The sequence below is a fragment of the Vespa velutina genome, chromosome 5 (genome assembly GCF_912470025.1).
Source record: "Vespa velutina chromosome 5, iVesVel2.1, whole genome shotgun sequence".
Taxonomy (NCBI): Eukaryota; Metazoa; Arthropoda; class Insecta; order Hymenoptera; family Vespidae; genus Vespa; species Vespa velutina.
In genome coordinates this window covers 6744471-6755566 of record NC_062192.1, presented here as the reverse complement: position 1 = coordinate 6755566, position 11096 = coordinate 6744471, and the positions used below count along the sequence as shown (strand labels likewise).

The following is an 11096-nucleotide window of genomic DNA, read 5'->3' as shown; positions in this document are numbered from 1 at the left end:
TGCGAATGGTGTGCGCACGAAGAAGGTCTTACATTATGCAGTCATCAAAATTTACAACAAACTTGTTACTTTCTCAATCGTGATTTAGTTTTTATGAAAGAGGTACCAAAACTTAATTTTTTTTTTTTTTTTATACAATTTCAATATAATAATTTTACAATTGGTTTTAGAGAGAACCAGTTTTACTAAAAGAATTACGCAAAGTTAAGACACCGACAAGGAGCTTCCAATGGCCGACACAAATATGGCTTCCAAAAAATTGGATAATAAGACGAAATTTTCAAGGTCAATCTGAAATCATTCCAACAGTATTAAGCAATACACCAACATCCATTACAACACCACGCGCAGATCCAAGTCAACCTGTTTTCTTAGTTGAAAGAGAAATTGTACGTACAACGACAACTAGGTAAGTCTCGAAAAAAAAAAGAAAGAAACGTGACATGTTCGTAAAGTTAAGAATTATAAAATATGCATTAGACTTCATTAATCCACATTATTACCTTACACGAAGGTGGCCAATGTGGCGTTGGATAAATTACATAGCAAGAACATGGTGTTGGACTTGGAATGCGATGTTTCTCTTGGGAGTAGCAGTTCCATGGTACAGTCCAGTATCTATCCGTGCTTTGTTACTTGTGCAACCTTTTACTCCTGATTTAGAATTAAGCCAAGTTAATGGAACATTATTTCCACGAAAATCTTCACAAATGCCTACTCTCTGCTCTCGATTAGTAGCACTGTGGAGGCATATCAGTAAAAGTCGAACTCATTTTGAAACAGAACCTGATACAGGTAAATATTTTTATTGTATATATTAATCTTTTATAATTTATTGAGAATTATTTTGTAACGATTTTCTTCTTTTTTTTTTTTTTTTTTTTTTTTTTTTTTCTTTTTTTATTGTTACAGGATTTATTGGCAAGGGAATGACAAGACATTTAAATAGGCTATGGAATTATGGTGCCAAAGGCCTTTTAGGAACGCTTGTTATATTATTTGTTTTTCCTGTCGTATGTATACTTGCAAGTTTTGGATCTCTGCTTATTGCACTCACTGCAATTATGTGGTTAGTTGATTCCCATCATTTAATTGTTTTTATTGTACAATTATTTTAAAAATTGTTACAATTGTTTTTTTTTAGGATGCCTTTAATTACCTTAACGTTACATGCTTTCATGGCACTTATAATGGATTTAGATAGTCCAGAACCAAGTCGCAATCGCTATTTAGTTGTAATGGAAGCATTGGTTTGGAATATTGGTATACAAGGATGTTTACAACCAATAGCAGCTTTAATTGTAGCTCTCTTTGTATGCCCTATTATTTCTTTTGTGATACTTACTGGTAAGAAATATACTTTTTTCAAAGAAATAAATGTTAAATGAAAGCTTCGATATTTATTTTTAACTTAATGTGTTTTTATAGTTGCTGTAATACGTTATTGCATTAGAGTAGTATGGGATACAGCCATGTTTCATTTGGTAATCAAAAATAGAGGACGAATTCCTGCTAGTGACAGTTTTGTAGTCAAAAGAATAGCAGGACCGGGATTAGCATCGGATTATTATTATCAAGTAAGAAAATAATATCAAAGAGTTAAAAAGAAAATTAATGGACCGTTCAAATAATTTTTATAATAAAAATATTTCTCAGATAAGACCTGAACAAGCATTGGCCGCGTTTGAAGCTAAATTAGAGCTGGATGAATTATTAGCTTTTCAACAAGAAACGGAGAGATTAATAACTCAACCGCAAAGAGATTTTAGCCAGTTCGTAGAAGCTTGCTTTGGCCCTTTTGCAGCTGGTCTTGCAAAAATAAGAGATCCGTACAAGTCGCTTGAGAAAGAAGCTAGAGATCTTATCGCTGTTCTGCATGAAAAATTAGAACGACGAAGGAAAAACTTACAAACTGGACTCGGTGTGGCCGTAAGAAGCAAGATAAAACTTACAACATTTGATTTGAAGGTGCCTTATATTTTGATATTATTATAAAATATTATTATAACACTTGTGACTGATGATTTGACCATTAATGATAATATAGGTAGTTATACAACAAGGTGCACTGATGTTAGAAAGACTTTATCCATTACACGTTTTTGCCCGTCTACCGGGAAACGAAGAGGACTTTTGGGAAAATAAAGGATTGGGTGTTGGTGATTGGGCAGGTTTAGCAGGGCTTATGTACGCCGATATATTTAGTTTGGATTTTCTTCAACCCCTCGATGATTCAGATACAAAATTCAGATTAGAACCACATCCGGGTGTTGATTTGTCACGATACACAGATATGGTTCATAGTACAGAGTTAGGTGGTATTAACGGGCCTGATTTATTGGGTGCAGTGTATGCACCACGTGGAAATATCCAAGTACATAGCCCGTATCTGGAAGTTTCAGCATTTAATCCACGAGCTAAGCAAGCCAGTAATAGCAAGAAATCTGATAAACGATGGTATGATACACTAAAATGTTATAATGATAGCTATATAATACATAATGGAAAGAGAAATGAAGAAAGTATATATAAAAAAAATTTTCATTTTTTGTTTTTTAGCGACACTAACGGTTTATTAACATCTACTAAAGTAAGAAGGCGTACAGTTTCAGCAAATGGTAGTGTAGATGGACGATGGCAACCATGGAAACGTCAGCTTCGACCATATAGTGCTGAGAAATTAGTAATTCCACTTCCTATTCCACATCCGGCACATATAGCTATTACCATTCATAATCGTGATTCTGAGGATCCAATTCCATTAGATTCAGAGCTCTGTCAAAATATTTTACGAGCTATTGAAGAATCACCGGGTGAAATGGCTACGGAATGTGTAAGCCGTTACAGAGGTGGAGGAGATTCTAGTTTTGATTCCGTTGCATCACAATCTTCTGTCTCTATTGAGACAGGTTTGGATAAAGACAATGATGAAACTCAAGAGACTGCAAATAACGATAAGGAGGGTGAAAATTATCATTGGACTCTTTCAAATTGGGGTGGCGGTGTGACAAGAAGAAGAAATAATTCTGGATCCATTAAAGTTGATTTAGCTTCCCCGGAAGATGTTACTTTGGATACGGACACAACCAGAGTAATGTTTAGTACATATGGAACAACTGTGTAACGTACATCTCTTAATTGTATCAGGTAATGTATTTGCGACTTAAAAACTTTTCATTCTTTGAAAAACTAGGGAGATGTGAATTTTAAATTTATCAATTTTGCCTAATATTTCTGTAGATTATATCAATGACAAGCAAAATAATTAGAATGACTGTTGATCTGCCACCATAAGTCTAGAAATCAATTTTATTATGAGTTTTCTTTACATATTCTTATTCTGACTACGAATATAATATATATATATATATATATTAAAAAATGATTTATGAGTATGCACGAACAATATACACGATTATGACAACTTCTCAATAAAATTCAATGCATTGATTAATAAAATGATAAAAATCAAATAAAAGCAAAGTGTTAGTGACAACTTGATGGTAATGATATATTTAAATTATATAATTATCAATGGTTAGCCTATATAAAACAATATAAACACCAATCAACAATATAATAATATTTCTGCACCATATTATCTTCAATTTTTTTTCTTCATTACAATTTACTTTTCTGTATATTTATTTCGACAAGTAATTGTTGAAAAATAATTGATAACATTAAAGCTTATATGCTATAATGTATTCTCTATGCCTAATAATACATTCTAAACGTATATAAAAATGTATTATAGCATATTTAATGATTTTATAGAATATCTTTATATAATAGTGTATCTTTATCTTATCTTCAAGTTAAACATTTCTAATAGTCAACAGAGTGGTAGATATTTAAACCTCATTGCAAAGTCTGGGATGCCATTATAGATTTGTAATAATAACAAACACAAGTAGTGAACAAAATAAAAAAAAAATGTTCACACCGTTCGAATATGTTAAATTGAATTATCAATGAAAATTTAACTTGAAATTATATTTAGAAAAAATAACTCTCTCGTATTTACATATTGTATATAGATAGACAATTGTATAAATGAACTCGTTAACGTACATAGTTCACCATATGTATTTTCTTGTTATTTACTCTATATTAGAATGAATTCTATTAAATATGTGAAAGTGTGCTCTTATGAACATAATATACTTACTTTTAGTAGTTGTTCTATTGATTTTGACATAATCTCACTTTATAAGCCATTCCATTAAACTTGCTTATTCTCAAAAAATATATAAGAGTAATGATTCTATATATATATATAATATATATATATATATTTGTATACACTATGTACTTATGAATGGAATTTTTTAAAATGTCAACAATATATCAAACTATTGTCATTTTATCGATAAAATTTTTTATTGGTGCCTCTCTTTGATTGAATTTTCGTTTAAAATACATTAAAAAAAAAGTCTATTAAAAATATTGCTAATTATTACAAAATCAACAGGCAAATAAAATAAATATTCACTTTATTAATATGTAACGTTAACATAAGCTGTGTTTATCGAGCTATTGAAATCACAGTATTTTTAAGTAGATCAAAAAATAAAATAAATCTTGGTTAAAAAGAATAAATAAAATAAAGGACAAAAGAAAAAAGGTGAGCATGAAATAAATAATTACCAGAATGTAAAATTTCTAGATAAATATGCTGCCCATTTGAAAATATAAAGTGTATACAAGTTTGAAATTCTTTGAACAATATATATATTATTAATATTTGTAAAAGAATAGACAAATTTTGAATATTAATACATGAAAAAAAAAATTATCTTATATTATACAAACAGAGCCTTAAAATAATTTCTCATCAATTCAGTTTTCTGTCATGTTTAATCCAACTTACTCTTGATATTAAAAAGAAACAAAAAAAAAAAAAAGAAAAATACGTTTAGCTAATATAATTCAGATATAAAATTTGATTGTCCTATTCTGAATGTAAGATCATGAGAGATCTTTAAATATAAATATTAAAAATATGAAATCATTAATAATTACCATATAACTGCCTTTTTGGAAGTCTTATTTGTTACAAAACTACAAATAGTTTTAGATTTTTCATTAAGAAAATTCTACTTATATGAAATAAATAATTCACGAAAAGTATTCCTTAATAATCCATCCAAAACTAAAAAAATTTAATGAATTATTATCACGTGTTGATTTTAGTAATGTCAATGTTTATTATCAATGTGCTATAAAATACAAAATGATGCTCGAAGAGATTGCGGTTGCTAGTTTTAATCGAAATAATTATACTTTTTTTCTGAGATGAATATTTTTTTTTAAACTCTTATTTCGATATCTCTTCATAATTTATTTCAAAATATTTATTTTATCGTAATATATAATTATGCAAATTATATATTCTAATTTCTTTAGAATAATAAATTGATTGAAAAATTGCCCGAATATATTTTATCTTCATCTTTCATTATTTTTATATATAACATTTTATATGAAAATTAATTTAACGAAACTAGATACTAAGATTTTATTCGGTATCGTAAATATTGATATCTGTACAGTTGCTTAATGTCATTATGCATTCATTCAGATATGTGCTTGATATCAATATAATTTTGAAAGTATTATGTACAAAAAAAGATTTACTAAAATCAGATAAAAAAAAATTATTTACAATATATTAAAAATAATAGCTCGATGGAATACAGATACTAATATCAATATACATGATATGATAAAATGCCAATAATTTTTTATTTAACATTGAATAGTCTTTCTGATTAAATTGCATTTAATATAGATGTGTCCAAACACTTTGCACGAATAGAATTTTACTGCGTAAGTCCAAATACTCCTTGAATGATATTATAGAATAAATTTCATGTATAAATACATAAATATCAAATTGTGATGCGTGCATAATATTGTATACTCTGTAGAAGTTTTCAAACTGGTAATAGAAATATAATAGAAATGACTTTAGTGCTAAATGTAAGACAACAAATTTATTCTTCAATATCATCTTACCTTTGGTAAGAAGTTAATCAGCTTACAAATTTTATTATCAAATTTATTTGATACTTGCATACACAATTTTTATTTTTCATTTCTTATGACATTAGTATGCAAGTAAGTGCAAAGTAAAACAACCATTACCATTCTGTCGTGCTAATGCAATGCAGAATCCATGAACATATTAATGAAAATAATATAAGCAAGAAAGCTGTAGAAAATGATGATTCAAATGGATTGTACGTACTCAGCAGATTGTAGTGGATTGTAGCAAATTAATCAAACTCCAAATAAGTGAAACAAATATGCATTATTTTCTTATATCTTAAAAAATGTTGTATCCTAATCTGATAAATCTTTATTATTTTATATATATTTATTTTTAGTTCTTTATATTATATAAATAAAATTATAGAAAAAATGCTTTTACAGTTGAAATGACATTAATAATAAATGATAAAGATGAAGAATGTATATCAATTGATATACAATGAGATTATTTTCTTAATTTCTTCCAAAAACGTATACTTGCATAAGGAAAAAAAATCCGTATACATATGTACTCAGTACATACAAAATTAATTCAGATCGTAAGATCGTGACGTATATGACATAAGTTATTTATCCAACCATTTAACTGATGGTCTTAATATTGGTATTACAATATAAAATTGTAAAGAAATTATAAAATCATATACGTAAAATATATTTACATTGTGTAAAGTATTATTCCTTTTGTATACATTATTGTTAATTATATTTATAGTTATCATATTTTTATCTTTTTATTTAAACTATTATAAAGTAATAAAAACATACATATAAATATATATTATATGTATATATACATATATACTTTCCAATATACACATTTTAGTTTCATTATCGTATATATTGTTCTATCTATTCATTTTCATTTATTTACAATTAATACATATTGTATGTTTATATAATATTATGTTATATTAGCAATATAAGTAATAAAAAAAGACTTTTATAATAGGACTTGCATAATCATCTTATATGCAAATAATTTCAGTCTTTTATGGTACCATTTGATTGATCTTCTAAATATTTTCTTGTTACAATACACTTAGTCATATAACAATAACATGGAATTTCGTGTTCAACTTCAGCAGCATCTAACAATATTAATTTTATGTTATATTCTCTTTCTTTTGAGGTGTCCTTTCTTAATTCTAAATTAAATGCCACGGGTTCATTTTTTTCCACTTTTACATCCATAGGCAATACAATTACAGTTTGCTTCCAATGTGTTGATTTATCTAACGGTCCTGTAGATAATTCTGAACCGTCTGGAAATTCAACTGAGAACCAGATACAAATTCCTTGTAATATTCCTTCCTTATTACAAATGGATACATATTCTTCATTTCCCAAAGTATTTATTTCCGATAAAATAATGCTTTGCAAGTCTAACCATGCTATTAATTTACTATCCGCTAAAATATCATCCTGATTTATCGATACTATTTCTGGTTTCGTTGATTTAGTCTCTCGATAGTGTTTTCCTATACATCTAAGTAAAAATAAGACAATAGAATTTAATTGAAATAGAATTTATATAAACAAACCAAAATCATTAATATTATAAAAATTATTATTAAAATTATAATTACTTCATACTGACTCCAAAAACGTTGTCCCAAAATTGGAACATTGATGATAATTGACACGGAGAAGCATACAATTTAGCTATCGACGGAAATAAGATTCCTCCTTTGCGTAAGAAATTATCTCTTGCAAATAATAGAGATTCTAACATTCCTTCGTGTACTAAATAAAATCCCATCCATTCTGAAACTATTATATCTGCTTTTTGAATAACATTTGGATCAAGATCTTCAATCTTACTATGGATCACTTTAATTACATTTTCCAAATTATTTTCGATAATTACTTCCTCGGACAATTTAGCCAATTCGCTGGCTTCTACTGCATATACTGTTTTTGCACCAGCCTGAGCACAGAAAATAGACAATATACCTAAAAACATATATCCGTTTAAAAAGATCAAAATTTCATATGATTTTATATATAGAATTTATATTTTACGGTCTTGTAACACCTGTCCCAGCACCAACATCAATAACTATTTTGCCTTTGAATTTGTCTGCATAATTAAGTATAGCATTTTTATATGCTAAAGTTCTGGACGTATCATTAAGCATTAAACGATGCACCTAAAATTAAATTATTATATATAATCATGTAAATGTTATGTATAACCTATCTCTTACATCCAGTTCCTCGTAACTTTTAAAATATTGATCCATGTCGAATTATTACAGCACACAACAATAAAAAAATATTTATCCTATTAAAAATTTAACGAAACTAAAAAAAAAAATAGCGGAAAACTAAGTCAATTTTAGATCAACAACGTAAAAATGTGTAGTTTTTACTTTTAACAACTCTGTCGATAATGCAGTGATCTACTGAACCGACGCATACTAGATGCATAGTGGGGGACAGTATTTGCTTATTACGCTTGTAGTTCACATTTTGTCCACACCTATCGCTGGAGTCACATATGCCATAGCCAGAAGATGGTGAACAGCCCTAAGTACTATAATTTCAAAGAAGAAAACAAAGTGAAATAATTAGAATTTGAATTCAATTGTTTATTAAAAATTTAATTGTATTTATTTGTATATATTACGAAATGGATGATGAAGCAGAAACTTATAAATTGTGGCGAATTCGTAAAACAGTGATGCAGTTGTGTCATGATAGAGGTTATCTCGTGACACAGGATGAATTGGATCAGACTTTAGAACAATTTAAAGAACAATTTGGCGATAAACCGAGTGAAAAAAGACCAGCACGTAGCGATCTTATTGTATTAGTTGCACACAATGATGATCCTACGGATCAACTTTTTGTCTTTTTTCCCGATGAACCCAAAATAGGTATCAAAACTATAAAAACTTATTGTCAGCGTATGCAGGAAGAAAAAATTCATAGGTATGTTTCTTGGAAAGATTTTTATATGAAGATTATATTATATTATATTTCATTGTTTCTTTTCCAGAGCAATCATTGTCGTACAACAAGGTATGACACCGTCTGCTAAACAATCTTTAGTAGATATGGCACCTAAGTATATTTTAGAACAATTTTTGGAATCTGAGTTGTTGATAAATATCACAGAACACGAACTTGTACCTGAACATATAGTATTAACTCCAGACGAAAAAGAAGAGTTACTTACTAGGTATAAGCTTAAAGAAAATCAATTAATGCGTATACAAGCTGGTGATCCAGTGGCTCGTTATTTTGGTCTAAAAAGAGGACAAGTAGTCAAAATTATTAGACCTTCTGAAACTGCAGGAAGATATATCTCTTACAGACTTGTATGTTGATCGATAATACAAGCAACATATAATGTCTATTTCATGTTATTTTGATTTATAATGATTGAAGAAATTCTAACTGTGAACTGTACAATATTTTTGTAATTAAAAATAATTTTTAGAGATTAAATTTAATACAAAACATTAATCGCAAACATCAATCATACCCATAATAACATTGATAAATATAGAATTTTATGAAAGAATATAATGTTACTTTCTGAGAATGCTTTATTGTACTACAATTATCATGTGTTATTACATAATATGCATTTGGTAGTAAACATTAATTGTATATCAGGCAGTAAATAATTACTAATGTTGTGCCAAGTGCAGTAATTAAATGCATTAGATATAATACAATTTTCCATTATAAATCCACTTTGTGGTGTTACTCATTAAAAGAATCGTACATAGATGAAAAAGCAGAAAATCGAAAATATTTGTCATTATTTCATAAATAATAAATAATATTAAGGAATTGGCACAATTAGCTAAATTTCTTATGCAAATGTTCACCTTGAATACATTTCTTTGTTATATTATTTCTTGGTCCAAAGTATCATGGTACACTGTTGTCAAGAGACAACTCAATTCCAGATTTATTTAAACAGCTTGTACATGTGAGTCAAAATACATTGCTTATATACTACATAAGCAAATGTAAATATTGCTTTATTCATTATCTGCATACGAACAAGTTTTTTTTTTTTTTATTATTAATATGCTACAATAATGCATAAAACTTGACAAATCTTAGCAAAGTGATAATATATAGATAGAGAGATGCATACTTTTGTGCGCTATTGATAAATTGATATTAAAAATCGCTAATTTATATCTTTTAATATTAATTACGAATATGTACGAATTTATTGTTTAAAAAATAAATAATAAACTTAAAATATATATATTGCATCTTTAAGTACGAGTCAAACTATCTTACAAAAAGCTATTAAAAATCGGCGTTAATTTTCGTAAAATTTTTACATAACATTAGCCTTACTAAATTTTTATTTTAATGGTACAAAGTACACCAAAAAAAGTTTCTATAAATTATAAATGAACAAGTAATAAATTTTAGTAGATTTTTTGTTATTCCTATGACAAATAAAAATAAAAAAGTTATCACAGGAACTATATTATTTCACATATATATGCATGTAAAAAATAAGTCAACTTAAAAAAAAAGACCCAGTGTTGAAATATGAATAGAAAGTTAAACATTTATCAGTCCGTATATATTTCATTATTTTACAATCTTATCGATGTTTCATTGAAAAATTAATCATTAAACAGTCTTACTTTTTTTATGCATAAAATCATAATAAAATTACTTACAATTTTAGTTTGGAAAAAAGAAAAGAAAAGAGGAATTAATTCTATATTTTCTACGATATTTGTTATATTATTTTAAAAAAGTTGTGAAAAATTTACTTCCCTTATATAATTTTTGACTGTTACTAATGAACGATGAAGAACAAATAGAAATGGTAAATAGTGAGACAATAAATAGCACATGTGATTTCGGCTTATACAATAGGCATATATGGTTTATGGGCGTAAGTAAAAAAAAAGCATGCAAGTATGATTAATGCAATATATTGTTAATAATAAAATGTAACATAACGCAGTAATAATAATAATTAATTAATAATAATATAATAATAATAATAATAATAATAATAATAATAATAATAATAATAATAATAA

The 11096-nt window shown here is 27.2% G+C and overlaps 3 protein-coding genes across 12 annotated transcripts in view; 2 read left to right on the top strand and 1 right to left on the bottom strand.

Moving 5' to 3' along the window:
* The window catches only part of LOC124949267, a 35930-nt gene extending 27085 nt beyond the window's left edge, over positions 1–8845 (top strand). For 5 of the 8 annotated variants that reach the window (XM_047494060.1, XM_047494061.1, XM_047494059.1 and 2 more), the window contains 9 exons: positions 1–102; positions 171–409; positions 515–795; positions 913–1069; positions 1145–1347; positions 1429–1577; positions 1657–1968; positions 2048–2457; positions 2560–6375. The exon at positions 1–102 is cut by the window's left edge and continues 285 nt beyond it. In XM_047494060.1, the coding sequence (XP_047350016.1) occupies positions 1–102; positions 171–409; positions 515–795; positions 913–1069; positions 1145–1347; positions 1429–1577; positions 1657–1968; positions 2048–2457; positions 2560–3124 (2418 nt within the window). In that variant the 3' untranslated portion in view covers positions 3125–6375. Of the gene's footprint in view, positions 103–170; positions 410–514; positions 796–912; positions 1070–1144; positions 1348–1428; positions 1578–1656; positions 1969–2047; positions 2458–2559; positions 6376–6438; positions 6733–8708 lie in introns of those variants that run through there. The other 3 variants (XM_047494063.1, XM_047494065.1, XM_047494064.1) reach the window with 3 other exon arrangements.
* LOC124949272 (protein arginine N-methyltransferase 6) lies at positions 7036–11071 on the bottom strand. 3 transcript variants are annotated; one of them, XM_047494079.1, is made up of 5 exons: positions 8268–11071; positions 8096–8210; positions 7647–8013; positions 7267–7546; positions 7036–7148 (listed from the first exon to the last, which is right to left on the bottom strand). In XM_047494079.1, the coding sequence occupies exons 1-5, from the start codon at positions 8301–8303 to the stop codon at positions 7104–7106; spliced, it is 843 nt and encodes a 280-aa protein (XP_047350035.1). In that variant the 5' UTR covers positions 8304–11071; the 3' UTR covers positions 7036–7103. The 3 variants fall into 3 exon arrangements, with proteins under 3 accessions (XP_047350035.1, XP_047350034.1, XP_047350033.1); XM_047494078.1 differs by having other exon boundaries at positions 7036–7546; positions 8083–8210; XM_047494077.1 differs by having other exon boundaries at positions 7036–7546.
* Positions 8373–10308, top strand: LOC124949274 (DNA-directed RNA polymerases I, II, and III subunit RPABC1). The gene is made up of 2 exons (XM_047494082.1): positions 8373–8994; positions 9062–10308. Exons 1-2 carry the CDS (start codon positions 8693–8695, stop codon positions 9390–9392), a joined length of 633 nt encoding a protein of 210 aa, XP_047350038.1. The 5' UTR covers positions 8373–8692; the 3' UTR covers positions 9393–10308.
* Positions 11072–11096: the final 25 nt, after the last annotated feature.

What these genes read in the sequence shown, in the direction of transcription:
- LOC124949272 (XM_047494077.1), bottom strand. Translation starts at nt 8,303, where the DNA reads ATGGATCAATATTTTAAAAGTTACGAGGAACTGGAT. An exon ending in AAAGTTACGAGGAACTGGAT is followed by an intron (nt 8,211 to 8,267) that starts GTAAGAGATAGG and finishes ATTTAATTTTAG; the next exon opens with GTGCATCGTTTAATGCTTAA. An exon ending in TGATGTTGGTGCTGGGACAG is followed by an intron (nt 8,014 to 8,095) that starts GTGTTACAAGAC and finishes ATATGTTTTTAG; the next exon opens with GTATATTGTCTATTTTCTGT.
- LOC124949274 (XM_047494082.1), top strand. Translation starts at nt 8,693, where the DNA reads ATGGATGATGAAGCAGAAACTTATAAATTGTGGCGAATTCGTAAAACA. An exon ending in CAGGAAGAAAAAATTCATAG is followed by an intron (nt 8,995 to 9,061) that starts GTATGTTTCTTG and finishes TTTCTTTTCCAG; the next exon opens with AGCAATCATTGTCGTACAAC.